Genomic DNA, 17,657 nt, shown 5'->3' on the forward strand with positions numbered 1-17,657 from the left:
GGGAGGATTCGGACGTTCACTGTGAGAGCCTCTTGCTGCTATAATTTGTAATCCACTTTTCTCCTTGTCTGGTAATCAGAATTCATTTCCGAATAGCACATTGTGTTCCTTGTCTCTTTCTCTACAAATTAAGTGTAATCATTCTCGATTCTACTGTAGTTCGCAAAGTCTTGCTTGTGAGCTAAATGCATTGATTTGAGGTTTTAAATGGTTGTTTTTTTATCTTTTGACCTTGGATAAGTGTTTCTATGCTTAAGGGGGACCTTTCCGTATAATTCTCTTTCAGTTTTCTGCACATTTTTTGTGATGGATCGTGATTTATGTACCTTCCCAGATGACTGCAAAACTTGGTAGATTGTACCCTTAGGTGTTGTAATACCTCTCCTTAAGTTTCGTTACATTCCGAATTCGTTTGGATGCCGAAAAGGCATGATAACCTAGAGCGTTGAGATCGGACATAGACTAATTTTCTGACTAATAAGTGGTTGATTTGCTTTTGTCGTAGTATGAATAGCTCTTTGAGTTCACTTTGGTGATATTGACATGCTCATTAAGTCTACGTACCCCATCCCGAGTCGCTTCCTTGCATATTGACATTGTCATCACGTGCAAATCTAACCCTTTGTGTATGTGGACAAGCTAGTTCATGACAAGGGTTCAGTTCAACTCAATTAGTCTAGCTTAGGAAGTGTTATGAAACTTTTGTGAGTCTGTTCGCAGACCGTGCATGTTCAAACACTTAGAGTAGATGCATATCCTCTCGTTACACACAGCATGATCATCAGATTACCATCAGAACCCATCAGGAGAATTTTTACAATGCATAGACCTGTTTTTCCTATTTTAGTCAGTTTTCACTTATTATTTTTAAATAACTTTTGTTGGGAACTAGGTAGGGCAATTTTGATAAGCAAGTACATAAGAAACCTAGCGCTAGCACTTTTGGGTAGAAGAGCCAGCAAGAACACCTTGTTCAACACACACCTTCTCAGCAAGATCCCCCCAAACAGCAAACCTAGCATTTTGCAAATAGCAAGCCTAGCATTTTTCAGTCATCACCAAGCCCTGGTGTTTTGCATTACAGATCAACCCAGGTGACAGCAAGACCAAAGCAGGACACCTAGCATTTATACATCTGCACAACTTTTAGCCCTAGCGTTTTTGCATCAATATGACATCTTGGCATATTGAAGATTCTCCGTGACAAGACCACAAATAGCCTCAGTGTTTTCAGCTTTCAGTACCTGGACACCGCAGTAGAAGTCCCAAACCTTGCAGATCTCACCTTCCCGCAACAGATCCTCGTCGTTCGGTTACATCAGCCAAAGTTTACAAATTCAGCCCGAAAAACGGAGATTTCAGCATTTGCGTTTTCAACGCGTCGTCATCGCATCATCGTCGTCACCGTCCTCACCGACGTAGAGTCAGAATTCAACAGATACAAGATTTGCAGATTTCAACCATTAGCGTTTTCAGATTTCAGTCCGTCTCGTCGTCGTCCTCATCGTCGACAACTCCAAAGCATTACAGAGATTTGTGCAATCAATAGCAATAGATCGCTCTCGCCATAGAGAGTGGGGCCTTCGGAGGAGGGTTTGACAACATTCTGGTGTCGTATTCTTGTCTCTCTATCTCTCAGCTCAGTACCTTCATTCACAGTGTTTATCCACTTTGTTTGTGATCACTTACACTCTCTCACTAAAGGAACGGAAGGCTCTCCCTTTTGTTTGTTTGTGATCACTTACACTCTCTCACTAAAGAAACGGAAGGCTCTCCCTTTTGTAAGTAAAAGGAACCCTTGAGCACAGTTCGGAGCACTCATTTTGTGCAAAGTTTAACATTCACTTCCGCTTCACCTTACATTGGTATCAAAGCTTGGCAGTGTTCTATATCACTCAAGGAAAGAACCACAAAAAAAAATTTGCTTGTTGCGGTTGCACGTAACCCAAGTCCACTTGGGCGTGTCGATTCTTAAGTGTGTTTTGAAGAGTGATAGGAATCCCAAAAAAGAAGGGCTTGTCCAGACTCCCCTTGTTTCTCTTTTCACTCATTGAGAGCGGACCGTGCACTTAACGACCGTGCACTCAACGGCCGGCCACTCGACGTGAAGTGGGAAAAAGCAACCTTGGTGTGAGCGAAAGGCCGTCAAGAGGTGCGCCCGTGGGAAAGAGAAGAGCTCGGATAAAGAGAAGATCCTTCTCTAACACAGATTGCAAGATACAAAAGAACCTCAAGACCCCCAAGCACCTCAAGAACCTCAAGAACCCAAGAACTCAAGAACCCAAGACCCCAAGCACCACAAGAACCCAAATTCCTCGTGAACTTCAGAACTCAAGACTTCAGTGTATGGTCATTACCCGAAGCAGAATGGATACTTCGCATGGAGATGATGAGCATGGCAGTGGCGAAGAAGAATTTTCCCCATCAAGAGGTTTTTGTAACCCTCCCCCTTCGCCATCTACGCTAAGGATTGCACCAAATCCTATGGAGTCTTTGGTCAAGTTGATGATAGACATGATGCTACACCAAGAAGCGCGACGCGAGACCTTGGAGCATGAGCGCCAAGAAAAATAGGACTCCATGGAACGAACCCGCCAAGAAAGACAGGCATCCTTGGATCGCGAGCGTGAGCAAGCGCGCTTGTCGGTCGAGGAACGAAAAGAAAGAAAAGCACAAAGAAAGAATGACAACCATAGAGCATGTGCGCAAGCAAGCGCGCTTGGCGGCCGAAGAAAGAATGATAGCCCTAGAGCGTGAGCGCGAGCAAGCGTGCTTGGCGGCCGAAGAAAGAACAGCCGAATTGGATCGCGAGCGCGAAGAAAGACAGTTGATCATGAAGCGTAGAGAGGCAAACACATGCAAGAGTTGGTCCCACTTTTTTCTAATGTACAGACGCGGATTGACAAGAATCAGAAAAAGGAGACTCTGTCTTTTCTTCTCCAAAGCACGACACACATGATTTGCATGCTAATGATAAGCATGATGATTTGCATGATCAAGATGTGATTATTCATGAGCATGATGATTTGCAAGATAAAGATGTGATTATTCACGAGCATGATGATTTGCATAATAAAGATGTGATTGTTCCTAAGGATGATGGTTTAGTTGATGCTTTTTCTAGCGAAGCTAACCTCGTTGCAGATACAATCCATCACGAAGAATCGATCTTGGCTCTCGAGTCGACGTCTCAAAAACCCCCACAAGAAGTATTATGTGTTCGAATGATTAGTCAGCACGCATTATTCGAGTGTTTCATTCGTGATGCTTTCCTGTATTTTAGTCACCATCCTTATGTGATCCCTTTTCATAAACATGTCATATTATACGATGAACACGATTCACTCATGAATGAGCACGAATGTATGCAGATTACTCATGAAATGATAACATGTTTGCACCCAACGAATTCACATTCCATGTCTCTTTCTTGGCATGACACGGTATTAAAAAGAGCACAAGAAGGATTAAGCACCAAGCATAGGCATTTCCATTGTAATTTACCATAGTTTATAGATTTAGATCAGATAGACAAGTTTCGATCTCACTATTTGCGTGTTTTTGGTGAACGGTTTGGCACTCCATCTATATGTTCATCTACATCGCATGCATAGTCTTTAGAAAAGACTAGAATTGTTCCAGTCACTTTACATGGAATGGATATGTTCATATTTTTGTGTAGAAAGTGGTTTCAAGCATTTTCATCCTTGGAGATTCTTGAAGAAGGTAGACACGTACGTGACTATAGACAAAGTTAAGCATTGAAGGATCCACAGATGACTGTGTCGCTTTCGGAGGGACCTAAAGAAGCAAGCGTTGCAGACCTTTATGAAGTTCAAGCATCCGATGACCTACGCATCAAAGTGGACCAACGAAGAGTCCTTTCCAAGATTCCCGACGTTGTTGCCGATCACCCTCGACGCCATATAGTTTGGGACCAAGACCTCACTTTGAAAAGGAAGGGATGTCACGTGCACATCTAACCCTATGTGTACATGGACAAGCTACTTCATGACAAAGGTTCAATTCAATTCAGTTAGTCTAGCTTTAGGAAGTGTTCTAGCACTTTTGTGAATGTTCGCACACCGTGCATGTCCAGACACTTAGAGTAGATGCATATTATCTAGTTGCACACAGCATGATCATCAGATTACCATCAGGAGCATTTTTACAATGCATAGACCTATTTTTTCTGTTTTAACCAATTTTCACTTATTATTTTTAAATGACTTTTGTTGAGAACTAGGTACTAGCAATGTTGATAAGCAGGTACATAAAAAACCTAACGCTAGCACTTTTGGGCAGAAGAGGAAGCAAGAACACGTTGTTCAACAGACACCTCAATAAGATCGCCCCAAAACAACAAACCTAGCATTATCAATGATACCAACACTAATATATATATATATATATAGATAGTATATACATATATAGATATTCAAAATCATAGATAGTCCTATCTTTGCACTCTACTCTTTTTAAAGTGCCACGTGTCATTTTCAAGATGTGTGTGCGTGTGTGAAATAATGTCTTTTGGCAATCATGTATTTGGAGGATCACCTAGTGACACTAAATTTAATGGAAGAATATACACCTCTTCTACAATGATACTATTGATTTGTTTTCTTACAGTTAAAAAAATGACTGCAAGGCTGTCTGCCAGATATGTTACTTTTAATTGAATGCAGCCGCACCAAACACAACAATCACAAATAGAGATTATTGCATCAGCACCACCTCCACTTCGACTTCAGAAGAGAAACACATTCTAAAATTTCTCCAGGTGGATCTAGAGCAAGGCCAGCAATGTTTCAGAAAAAGGTCTGTGCAAAGCATCATGCCACTTAAAAATTTGATTATGCCAATAGGAGAACAAAATAAAGTAAAAATGTGACAAAAATAGCAAGTCTTCTGATATTTTCTCTTTGAAAAACATAAAAGAGAACTGTGTATGGTTAGGATAACAAATTTTCTCAAACATGTAAAGCATGTGTGCCGAAGTGAAAGGGTAGGGTAATAATTGTTTTGGCCAAAAAATGGTGTGAACCGGTCTCTCTCTGCTCTTTCAAAAAGGAAGACTCCTTAGTCTTAATATAAATATAAATTCTTTCAAGGGAGACTCTGCTTAAAATGCTTCATGAAGTGCCCAAAATTGCACATCCTCTTTGGAACTTCCAAGTTTCAAGAAGTTCCCATTACTAATATACCCTTCTGCTTGTTAAGTTTACATATCAATCAGACAACCAAATCAAAACTTCAAAAATGCCTATTTATCTCAATCATCATAATGGAAATCACTAGTAACCAACATAAACTGCTGCATTGACTATATAACAATCATCATTTTTGTCACCCATAGCCTCTAAAGCAACCCCGCTTGGACAAATCAACCCTCCATCGACAACATCCACGTTGATCATCTCCCCACTGAAGAAAGCACCGAAAAGTATGAGATCTCTCTCTCTCTCTCTCTCTCTCTCTCTCTCTCTCTCTCTCTCTCTCTTTGTGTGTGTGTGTGTGTGTGTGTGTGTGTGAAAAAGTCCCTTCTGTTAATTATACATCTTCAGGATACATACTCCATTATCAAGTATTCATCAAGTCAAACCAAAACTATTTTTTTTGGCTTTCAACCTCTCAAAGCTCCAAACCTACACATCATTACCAGATGCAAGAGGTGAAAACTTCTCCTCGTAGTACACCATCGACACAGCAAGAGCATTATCATCTCTATCAGTACCATCAAGAGGAAGTTACTCCATCAGGGTAAAGGTTCTTAGGAGGTGGTTGGCGTTGAAGGAGCATCTAAAGATGGAGTTCCACATGTGGAATCCCCAAGTCTAAAAATCTGTGTAGTCCAAGGCACCTCTGTCCGCCTTAATCGTCTATGTCCTTTTTTTTTGCCTCTCCTCTCCCAGCTTTCTCTGCATCCGATCTTTGCCATCTCAAGGTACAGCAGATAAGGAAGACTCCTGATAAGTCTCCTGTCTGCCCTTGGGACCTTCCTGCTGTCTCTGCTCCTCATGCACTGAAGAAGATAGGATCTACAAGCACTCAAAATCAATTGCTTTTTTGATAACTGACGCTAAAAGCATTCTAGCGCTGAGTCAGCTTGGTGCCATGTGTAATCACCCACTGAATCCGCTATCCACATGTACGCACAAACAATCCTTTCAGAGGAAGGGTCAGCTCCACAATCAGGCCTCCTATCAAGCGTTTGATAGCCACTAAGGTTGGGCACGTCTAATATTTTAACCAAGAAAGGTCCCTACTTCTACCAAGCAAGGGGCTTTCTTACTTACAACAAGCAAGGGGGGTGCTTAAGCTCAGGCCCTGCATTTAGGGCAAGCCAGGCGGCAGGAAAGAGCACTCAATTTACGTTTCTCTAATGTGGAAACCAAGAGAGAGTTCTTGCAGAAGAAAGCAATCCTTAAAAGCAATGGGATATTTGTAAGCAATGACCTCACTTTATCACACATGCAAGAGCTGATGCCAGCAATCAAGGCTGTGAGGGAGAAGGAAAAAATTGCTTTCTATAGAGGGGGGAGAGTGGTGATCTTGGAAAGACGCACTACATGACCGCGCAAGACCTATGGGACCAGCCTTAACATGGCAGTATGGAATTGTAATGGATCAGTGAAGCTAGATGTCGGTGCATTTGAGGATAGTTTCAAGGGAAGAGACATTATTGTCTACTTTGAGACATATCATACTCCATGTGTCACACTTTCTGGAGTGACGGGATACGATTGGGAGACCACTTGTAGACAGGAAGTGAGATCAAAGCATAGAAGAAGTGGGGCAGGAGGTGTAGCAATTCTATTCAAGAAAGAGTTGCACCCTCTCATTCGTATTGGTCGAAGAGATGAGCATGCTAGATATATATATGGGTCAAGGTGAGAGCAAAGACGGGGAGGCCACTTTATATTGCAATATGCTACTTCCCCCGAGCACAACTCTCTATGCATCACCCAAAGAGCAGTCACCATACATGATTTTTGATGAGGACAAATGGGAGTTCTCTAGGGATGGGGATGTCATCCTCCTAGGCGACTTCAATGCCAGGACGGGCCACTCTCAAACAACCTTCTATGATACCTCAGAGAAGATGTTAAGAGAGCTTGATGTCAGTGATGTGGGATTGGCCAGGTGCTTACAGGATGTGGTGCATAATGAGTATGCAAGATATTTGACAGACATGGGGACTGGCCATCCTGAATGGCATACAGAGATTTCCAGTAGCAAATGGGTTCACTTGTTTTCCTCACAAACATGGGGCTAGCAAAGTGGACTATGTTATGGCTCAACCCAGTTTTATACTATCTATTTAGGATATTATAATTTGGCCCAAGTGTGTTGGGATGGCAGTAGATCATGCCCTCTCACATTTACAGTTTCATTCCAGTTTCGTAAGGCTCCGTTGGCCCAGACACCTACGCATACTCCATACACTTTTACATCGGAGACTGACTCTCTCTACAAGGATAGTATTTACAAACGCTTGGCCACAAAGGAGCGGGGATGCTCATTACACAAGATAACCCAGATATTGATAGAGATGGTACATGATGGAGCAATAAACGCAAATATACAAGAAAAACCACCAAAAACAAAAAAACTCCAACCACAAAAGGCCCCTCTCAAACCATTGCAAAAGCTTCACCAAACTCCACTCTGTTGGACTCTTTGGAGTAGCCCCAACCCTAATGGCACTGATACAGGGTCACATAGTCTGGCACAAAGCCGCACCTTCTTCCCTCAATTCCTCGCGCACAGACTCTCCCAAGTGCAAAATTGAAGAGAAGAACCTCTCATTCACTCTTCCACACACTCGAAAACAGGATGCGAACAAAACAAGATTGCATAGGACCACCTGGAAACCCTGCTTCCTCCCACACAAAGAAGTGAAAGTGTCAATGATCCACTTCAAAAGTATTCCTCAGCCTAACGGCACCGTGAGTGATGTGGCAATTTGAAGCCTTTGCACAACATTTTTGGCCCTTTTTTTACTTTTTTAAGCCATTTTGGCCAGTTTTGACCCCCGACAAGCATTTTTCGCATGAAAAATACCTAATGGACTCCAAAATCCACGAGCTTTTGTAAGCTTGGTCCTTGATACCCAAACTTCATTGCCACATACCCACATTCCACTTTTGACCACTTCTAGGGCAGTTCGCGCATCCCTACATATCAAGTGCGGAAAATAGACAATTACCGCATGTGTCAAACATCCTAGGCAAGAAGGGAGTGCCAACACTTTTTGCTTGTACTATTTACATTCTAAAAGCTTAAACACATTACCTAAAGCCAAAAGAAGCCACTTGGGACCACATTCAAGGCTTCAACATCCTGTCATGGCATGTACGTGTGCGCAACTGCCGGCACACAAACCCGACTAGTTACAATGTGCACACGTTGCATTGTCACAAACTGATGACGTGGCATGACCTTTAATAAATACGTTGCTGGCAGTCATGATCTGAGACTTGGAATGAATTTTTATGTGATTGATTTGTCATGTGATGGCGTGTGATGTCCTGTGATGTGATTGTCGCCTTTGTACAAGTGCTAAATGTGTCGTGTCTAGTGCGTCGGTACTTAGAGTCAGTGTCTACTGAAATGGTTTATGGCCTCTATCTGTTTTGCAAGCGTAATCGAGGGCGATTACAATACTTTCAAGATGGGGGTATGTCACAAATTGATGACGTGGCATGCCCTTTAATAAGTTGTTTCCAACTTATGGACTTTCGCCGAGGGGCCTAAGGACACCTAGGCAATAAAATTAAGGGAAGAACTTGCTGACGTGGCTGCTGTACGGACGGCCACAAAACGCGCTGATTGCTGACGTGGTAGATCCGTACGAAAATCTTTGTTTTTGGCGTTGCTGTTTTTACTGCTGACAGCTTTTGGGAGAAGTTGCTTTTGAGTTTACATGCTTTTGGGGCTCTGCTTTTAGCATCCATTGTAATGTTTATAAGTGACCCAAGGGGGCTCACTTCTCAGAGCATCTGGACGCACAGTCGGAGAGGGAGCACCCGTGGAAAGTTGTACTTTGCTTAAAGGTTAATATAAACAAATACCGGAAGGGGCGCCAGTCTTTGGGGCCAATCTCACTTGACACGAAACTACGGCGGCCAGTGTCAACTCTTGAATTGTGAAGTGCTTTGAAGTGAATCTCTATTGTGTCGCGACAGAATCTAGACTTGGGGTGTCCAAGTTTGTTATAGTGGTATCAGAGCACGGCCGATTTCTCTTTTATCAGGAAATCTGATCCCTTTTCTCGCGACATCTATGGATTCCGAAAAGAATCAATCGACCTCTTCTGCAACTGCTGAGGCGGAAGGAGGCAATACGGCAAATTCAAGCGACTTAGCAGAAGATGAGTATGCCGTACAGGCCACCTCAGCCTACACAGTATGAACTTTTGGAAATGCAACATCGACAACAGGTTAACGAGTGCACAAAGCAAATACTTCAGTTCGCTAAAGATCTCCAATTTGCAAAATTTTTGACCAAGTAGTCGCTAGCTAAAGTGCATACTCAGTGGCAGAAAGCCACCAAACCAGCAATCGAGAAACCTCCTACTCCAAGGATGTTTACTGAAGAAGAACTTCAAGATGTGGTCCAAACCCAAATCTGTCACCTTCTAGACACGAAGAAGCCATCAAAGAAGCGATTGAAAAAGCACAAGAAGGGGACTGACTACCCCGGTTATTTGGGCCGTCAATCTTCTTTTGCATCTGCAAGAAAGCAGAAGCGTGTGCGTTTTGAAGGACTACCCAGTTCTTCTTCCTCTTCTTCTGGCGGTTCTTCTAGCTCTACCTCTTCTGACTCAAGTGAGGAGGACAGAAAGGGCAAGAAGCGAAGCAAAAAGCAAAGCTTTGGAAAGAACAAGAAAAAGCAAGGTCAGATTCCGACCAGTTTTTGATAGTTCTACGGAGGAGTCATCCTCTCATAGTTCGGACTCCGACTATGACATGTTTTATGCGACGAAGAAGCACTTTTACAGAACCAACCAGTATGATTTCCTCGAAGATAAGAGCAAGAAGACAAAGGAATTTAAAGAGGGTGGAGTCAATAAAATTCGAACCCTTTTCTGGATTCAGAGATGCTCCAAGGGCTTTGGCTTTCATTTAGTAGTTTGACATAGCCTTCTCCGGAGGGCAATACTTAGAGCACTCCAAGATCAAGAGGGTTGCATCGTTTTTAAAGGGAAATGCTCGAACATGGTGGTCCACTCTTCTTCTGAGGAAAGAAGCCCCGGTCAAGTGGTTGAAGTTCAAACGGCTCTTTATTTCCTCTTGGTTGACTCAAGAGTACAAACAAGATGTGAGAACCGCTTGGAACCATCTTCAGATGACCAAGGGTGATACTTTGGACGCATATTGCGAGAGGTTTTGGGATTCTTTTCTACCAACCTCTTCGTTTAAGAGGTCACTTTTAAAGAACAAATTGGGCGGTTTTGTTGCAGACTCCCTACAGAGATCCGAGATTACTGCCTTGAACAAAAGTCTGAGTCTATACAACAACTAATGGGACATGCGAAATGGGGATTCTTGATACATTCAGGGAATTTGCCCTACCACACTCATGAAATTTTGACTCAGAGGACCAAACAAACCTCGACCAATGAAAACAGAAAGAAAAAGAATACCCAGGAAAAGAAAGATACACGACCTCGATTGACTATTCGAGAGAGAGATAACTATCTCAAAGAGGGGAAGTGTTTTGGTTGCGGGGAACAAGGGCACATCTTCGCAAAGTGCCCCAAAAAGGCACAATGAGGACAGACTGAAGACAGGCCAGAGAGTTCTAGATCAGTGGAGGAACGTGGCAGAAAAGGCAAGATGAAAGCAGGACTGGTACCGGATTGCATGGGAACCAACCCAAGCGTACATAACTTTGCCGTGCATCGGACAAAGTGAAAGATCACCTGAATTGGCAGCATGGCTCGAGATTACGCCCGACAGGATGGGGCCACCGGCGGAGGCAGTTCTAGCGGCGCCCGGACGGGATGTAGCTGTTACGCCTGTCATTGGCAAACTTCGTTTCCATTGTCAGGTGTATTTAGGGCACGAGGACTTTTACATCATGCCTTTGGAAGGGTGTGATGTCCTCCTAGGAATCCCTTGGTACCACAGGAACAAGGTGTGGTCAACTATCGGGCCAAGAAAGGGACTTTGACAAATGAGAAGGGCAAAAAAATTGTACTAGATGTAAAATTGAAGGGCGAGTCCGTCCCTATTGTATCGGCTTCGGCCATTTCAAAATTAATGAAATCCAGTCTTTTTGTTTATTTGATCTATTTGAAAGAACTGAATGATGAACGAACGAACATGTCTAAACTAGACAAAGAACGACAAGGATTTCTCCAGACACATGCTGATCGTTTTTTCACAAGGCCTGCCAAGCAAGTTACCCCACTCGTCCTGAGGACCATACTATTGATATGATTCTTGGAACCACACCACCGAACTGGCCACCTTACCGTGTTAGCCGAGCCCAGAATGAAGAAATCATGAACCAAGTGAAAGACCACCTTGAAAAGGGTCTCATCCAGCCTAGTACTTCACCCTACAGTTCTCCGGTTTTACTGGTATTAAAGAAAGACGGATCTTGGAGGATGTGCATTGACTATAGAGCTCTCAATAAAATCACTATCAGGAACAAAGTTCCGATTCCAAGGATCGATGATACTCTTAACTGACTTCAGGGATCCTCTTGTTTCAGCAGCATTGATTTGAAAAGTGGATATCATCATATCAGAATCGCTTTGGGAGATGTCTACAAGACAGCCTTTCGAACAAGCTTTGGTTTATACGAATTTTTGGTGATGCCTTTTGGACTTACCAATGCTCCAGTGACTTTCAACCGAATGATTGATAGGATTTTTCGAGAGCATCGATCTTTTGTGGGCACTTTCTTTGATGATATTATCGTTTTCTCCCAGGATGAAGCAAAGCATCGACACCATCTGCTACAGGTCTTTCAGGCATTGCGTGATCACAGATTGGTTATTAATGTCAAAAAGAGCAAGTTCTTCTTGCCGGAGATACATTTCCTGGGACACATCGTCTCAGCAGCAGGAGTACAGATGGACCCAGCCAAAATTGAGACTATCCGTGATTGGCCAGACTTGAGGAATGTTCATGAAGTTAGAAGCTTTTTGGGCTTGTGTTCTTACTACAACGGTTCATTCGGAAGTTTGCAGAGGTAGCTTCCCCTTTCCACTTATTGACTCAAAAAGGAGTCCCTTTCTCGTGGGGACCGACAAAGGTGACTGCCTTTCAAACACTTAAGGAGAAACTGACTATTGGACCAATGTTGGCTTTGCCAGAGTTGCAAAAGCCATTCGAAGTTTATTGTGATGCTTGCGATTGTAGTCTGGGAGCGGTCTTGATGCAAGAAGGCCATGTGATTGCTTATGAAAGCATAATTTTTTCAAGGCCAGGATAGGTAGCACAGATTTATGAGAAAGAGCTTTTGGCAGTGATCCATGCTCTTACTCAGTGGCGACATTATCTACTCGGAGCCGATTTCACGGTCTTCACTGATCATCAGAGTTTACGCTACTTCTTGTCACAGAAGCAGCTTTCGGAAAAGGAGATGCGGTGGGCTAACATCTTGTCACAGTTTCATTTCCAGATTGTCCATGTCCAAGGACAGAAAAACTTAGTGGCAAATACATTATCTCGGAAGCCCCTCGTCTTGGCTATTTCTGCGATCCATCATAGAAGCTTCGAGGACAAGGTTAATCAGTACGCCACCGATCCGGATTTTTTCAATGTGTTTACTGAGATACAAAATGGGGAGATAGTGCCAAGATATTCCATACGGGGTGGCTACTTGATGAAGAAAACAATGTTGTGTGTTACACAACCGTTGAGGAAAAAGGTTTTGACTGAGTGTCATTGTCCACCTTTTACGGGTCACCACGGCATTGATACCACCTTGAAAGGTGTGGAGTGTTATTTCTTTTGGCCGAGACTCAAGAAGGATGTGGACGACTTTGTTCGTAGTTGTTTAGTATTCCAGAAGGTCAAGTTTGGCAGGCATAAGGCACAAGGATTACTACAACCTTTACCCATTCCAACCCGCCCCTGGGAAAGTATTGCAATAGATTTCATCTTTGATCTTCCGAAGACACAGGGTGGGCACGATGGCATTTGGACTGTCATGGACAGATTTAGCAAGCAAGCTCACTTCATTCCAGTGAAGAAAACAGTCAAGCCGAACCATTTAGCGAGACTGTTCATTGCACAAATATTTCGATTACATGGCATGCCTGAGACAATGGTCTCCGACAGAGATCCCTGATTCACGAGTTTGTTTTGGAGGGCTATTTGGGAGAACATTGGCACGCGGTTACAGTTCTTGTCATCATTCCACCATCAGACACATGGGCAGTCTAAGATTGCAAATTCAGTTGTTCTGGATTTACTGAAGTCTTACATCTCTGATTAGAAGACTCAATGGGAAAAAAAATTGCCTTCGGTGGAATTTGGCTACAACAACACGATTCACTCTTCAACGGGGAAGGCACCATTTAAGATAATTGAAGGTGCTCAGAAGGTTCCACCCTTTCTCAGCACTAAAGACAAGATTTTTGAAGCCGACCAGTACATGAGGGACTTGGACACTGCTTTTGCCAACGTCCGCAAGGCTTTAGAGAAATCTCAAGAACGACATAAGAAGGCAGCAGATCGACATCTACGAGACTTGAAATTAAAGGAAGATGATTGGGTGCTCTTACGTTTTGAGAAGGCATGCCTAAGGAAACGAAAGGGAAAGAAGGGGCTTTTTCCAAAGTTTAGCATGAGGTATTATGGCCCTTTCCAGATTAAAGAAAAGATAAATGATGTCTCCTTTCGACTCAAGCTGCTCGATACTTGGAAAATTCACAATGCATTCCATGTGTGTCTCTTGAAACCTTTTAAAGATGAGGTGCGAGTTGATGGGGAGCCTAATGAGCAACCAAGAGTGGAAGAGAGCGAGGAGATACTCGTTCTTGAACAGATTTTGGCACACAAGGAAAGAAAGATGAAAGGTAAAGTGATTTGGCGGTTCTTGGTTAAATTCATGAAATATCTGGCATTAGATGCGAAGTGGATGGAGGAGGAGGACCTAGCAAATACTCCTCAGATTTTGGAACTTAACCTTGAAGCATTCTGTTTAGCATCGTCTACTCCAATAGATCCCAGAGATCAGCAAGGTTGAATCTAGTGTAGAGGGATTGCACAAGAGGGGAGTCACTCCGCTCCTTTGTCAACAAATTAACCCCGATTGAATAAGGTTACTGATGTCCCCTTTGGGTTTGAGGGATATTGCTGGGCTGACAGAATTCTGTTATATGGCTTTATGAACAAAATTTCCGAAATTGAATAAGATTGAATTCTACTCTCTCATTTGACTTGTTGAGTGTAGGAACTGAAAGACGAAATGACTACAGCATTTCGATCTCATAAATCTCTATAGACATGATCGCAATAAGGATTAGTTAATCCGGCATCAGTGAGGTCCGGGATAGATCTAGATGCGGTTACTAAATACGTTGCTGGCAATCATGGTCTGAGATTTGGAATGAATTTTTCTTTGCTTGATTTGTCATGTGATGTCCTGTGATGTGACTGTCATCTTTGTACAAGTGCTAGATCTGTCGTGTCTAGTGCATCAGTACTTCGAATCAATGTCTACTGAAATGGTTTATGGCCTCTGTCTGTTTTGCAAGCGTAATCGAGGGTGATTACAATTCTTTCAAGACGGGTGTATGTCACGAGGACGTGGCAACTGCTAACCTTAGTTGTTGGTTTCTTTCCAATGATTTTTGTTTTATTTTTGAGACCCTCTTTTTGAAGTTGTAAATGGTCGGACATTGTATGGCCAATGTGAACGATAGTTTCACCCGCAGACGGGAAGTTGGTCGGCATTGGAACTCGTAAAGTAAAAGGATGTCTAGGCTCAGTTCAAGATCATGTAGGTCCCCCCGTCGCACTTAGCAAGTTGGTGGATACTAGGAAGTGAACTCAATAAAGGCATAAAGTCAAGGTGGGGTCACCAAAGGAAAGTATGCGATAGTTGGGCCACATTGCACTTTTGGATGCGGTCCCAATGAGGATAGATGGTCAGAAGACCAATGGGAGCCCAACGGAAACATCTCCTAAAAATTAGAGAACTGCTATTTTGGGCCGTGAAATGTGTTCGCGTCATTACCTTCGAAATGACCAGGGGAACATTTTATTACTCTACTGCAAAGTCAACTAATGCACCAGTTGAGAGATTTTTAAGCAAGAAGCCTAATGCGGAGAAGTTGCATGTATGAGTGCCAAGTGACACTTTTTGGCCAATTTACCAAGTTTGGGAGAAGAGAACTCGTGATGGACTTTTTGGAGCAGTTTTGGAGGCTGTTAACTATGATTTTCAGCCATTTCTCTCCATTTTTGAGCTTCCCCCATGACTTTGCCTAGGTCCAAGGAGCTCATTTTCAGCATTGGAAGGCATCAGATGCGTGTTTGCAGGGCTGTTTTGCTGCGTTTTCAGCGATATGCAGGTTTTGGCAGCCATGGAAATCTTCCCCTTTTTGCATCTATCTGTTCACAGATGCATTACAGGTCAAGGGCAACAGAGGGGGCACTCGATTTATGCTAGGGGGATGCTTCATTGAGAACCTCACAGGTTAAGAGCTATAGAGTGCCTTCTTTCCCTCCCATGTACAGTGTGGTGCTAGGAGTGATGCCCTGCACGCTACACACTGCTCTCTCTCCCCCCTACGTGCAGTTATGTGATGCCCCACAAGAGGGCTCTTCATTTGACTTGTGTGGTTTCATGCTTTTGTGATGAGGCAAGAGCCTCCTTGAGTAGGAACAGGGGTAGCTAGCTGCTACTCCAAAGCAGGCACCGGTAAGGGTCATAACCTCACCGTACAGGTGCGTTTTCAGCGTTGTGTATGCGCTGTAAATTGACTGTTTTTCAGCCATACGGATGCCAGAACCATTGGGAATAGTGCCCCACTAGCAGAGGACAGTTAGGGGACTGTTTGGGGCTGAAAACAGGGCAAAAACCAGTAAATACAGCGTGCTGAATTTACTGTTTTTGGGCAGGAATCAGAGGGTTTATGCCAGAGGAAGTGAGTTCCAGCAGGGGAATTGGTTTCGCGCAAGTATTGGGGCTGTTATGCTGCCGAAATTTGGCCAAATCAAGTGTTATCTAGTTGGATATAGACAAAGGATTCCCAGGACTCTACTTTGTAAATTTACCCTCTTAAAGTATATAGAAATACCGAAAGGGGCGCCAATTTTGGGGCCTATAGGTTGTCGGCGTCTGCTCGGAGCATTCAAGCTTCCGAGCCGTGTGTGTGATTAAGTGGTAATTCCCGTCAGGTTTCCTTTGCAAAGTGCTCTGTGTGTGTGTCTAAAGTAAAGAATTACGGGTGAAAGCCAGCGCCTACCGCCCCACCACGGGCCTGCCTCAGGGTTCCATTGCCGGGATATCAGTCACTTTTTCCTCAAGAAGTGAGCCTCGTTTGTTTTGGGTAAAGACACAGAGTATAGGAACGCGGGATTATACTATGGCCGACTTAGGGAAGGGCATTATGGAAGGGGGTTCCTCTTCACAGGAACAGGAAATTCCGCATGTACGCCCTGCTAAAAAGTGGTCAAATTAGGGCTAATTTTCTATTGCGTTTTTAGGGTTTGCAAGTATGAACCAAGATGAGATAGGGAGAGGTCTCACGGTGGTAGATTGGCCACTCGATCTCCAACGGGGGTGATGTGGGTCTGCCAGGTGACACGCTGCTTGCCGATTCTCTGAGGCGATTGCATGGATTCTTTGACGCATTGGTAAATCATCTTGAAATTTGAGCTTACTTGGTCGTGGGTAGTACGCTACAGTGTTGTGGAATTATGCTTGTTTGCAGAGGCAAGAGCCTCTTGCACATGTAAAAAGTTAAGGGACATGTTGCAAGATGCTATGTGGTGAAGTTCAAGAACTATCCGCCTATGGATCCAAAGTAGATGGAAGAGCATGAGCTGTCAGAGTCACCAAATGTATTGCAGCTTTACCTTGAGGCCTGTGGGTTACAGCCTACGTATGCCCCAACCCAACGTGTGCAAAGGAGGGGTAATGACAAAGCTAGTACATCAAATGTACATATGAATTCAATGTAATGGATGGAAATGACAAAAGTAAGAAGGTCTCATTAAGTCATTTGTACATATGTTTTGGCAGTCTTTCTTGTGGATACATGCGATGATAAAAGGGTGCTTACCACACAAGATCATCAGTGGCATGTATTTAAGGTATGCAATCGAGGACGTTTGCGATTTCAAGAGGGGGGTATGTCACGAGGACGTGGCAACTGCTAACCTTAGTTGTTGGTTTCTTTCCAATGATTTTTGTTTTATTTTTGAGACCCTCTTTTTGAAGTTGTAAATGGTCGGACATTGTATGGCCAATGTGAACAGTAGTTTCACCCGCAGACTGGAAGTTGGTCGGCACTGGAACTCGTAAAGTAAAAGGATGTCTAGGCTCGGTTCAAGACCATGTAGGTCCCCCCATCGCACTTAGCAAGTTGGTGGATACTAGGAAGTGAACTCAATAAAGGCATAAAGTCAAGGTGGGGTCACCAAAGGAAAGTATGCGATAGTTGGGCCACATTGCACTTT

At 43.5% G+C, this 17,657-nt stretch overlaps 1 protein-coding gene across 1 annotated transcript in view; it reads right to left on the bottom strand.

Moving 5' to 3' along the window:
• Window positions 1-5,037: 5,037 nt before the first annotated feature.
• Window positions 5,038-17,657, bottom strand: part of LOC147451027 (50S ribosomal protein L34) — an 81,206-nt gene continuing 68,586 nt past the window's right edge. Inside the window, exon 4 of the mRNA XM_086520850.1 lies at window positions 5,038-5,427. Coding sequence (XP_086376976.1) covers window positions 5,298-5,427 — 130 coding nt within the window. The 3' untranslated portion in view covers window positions 5,038-5,297. The remainder of the gene's footprint in view (window positions 5,428-17,657) is intronic.

Source organism: Adiantum capillus-veneris, chromosome 9, assembly GCF_014529385.1.
Source record: "Adiantum capillus-veneris isolate H3 chromosome 9, ASM1452938v2, whole genome shotgun sequence".
Taxonomy (NCBI): domain Eukaryota; kingdom Viridiplantae; phylum Streptophyta; class Polypodiopsida; order Polypodiales; family Pteridaceae; genus Adiantum; species Adiantum capillus-veneris.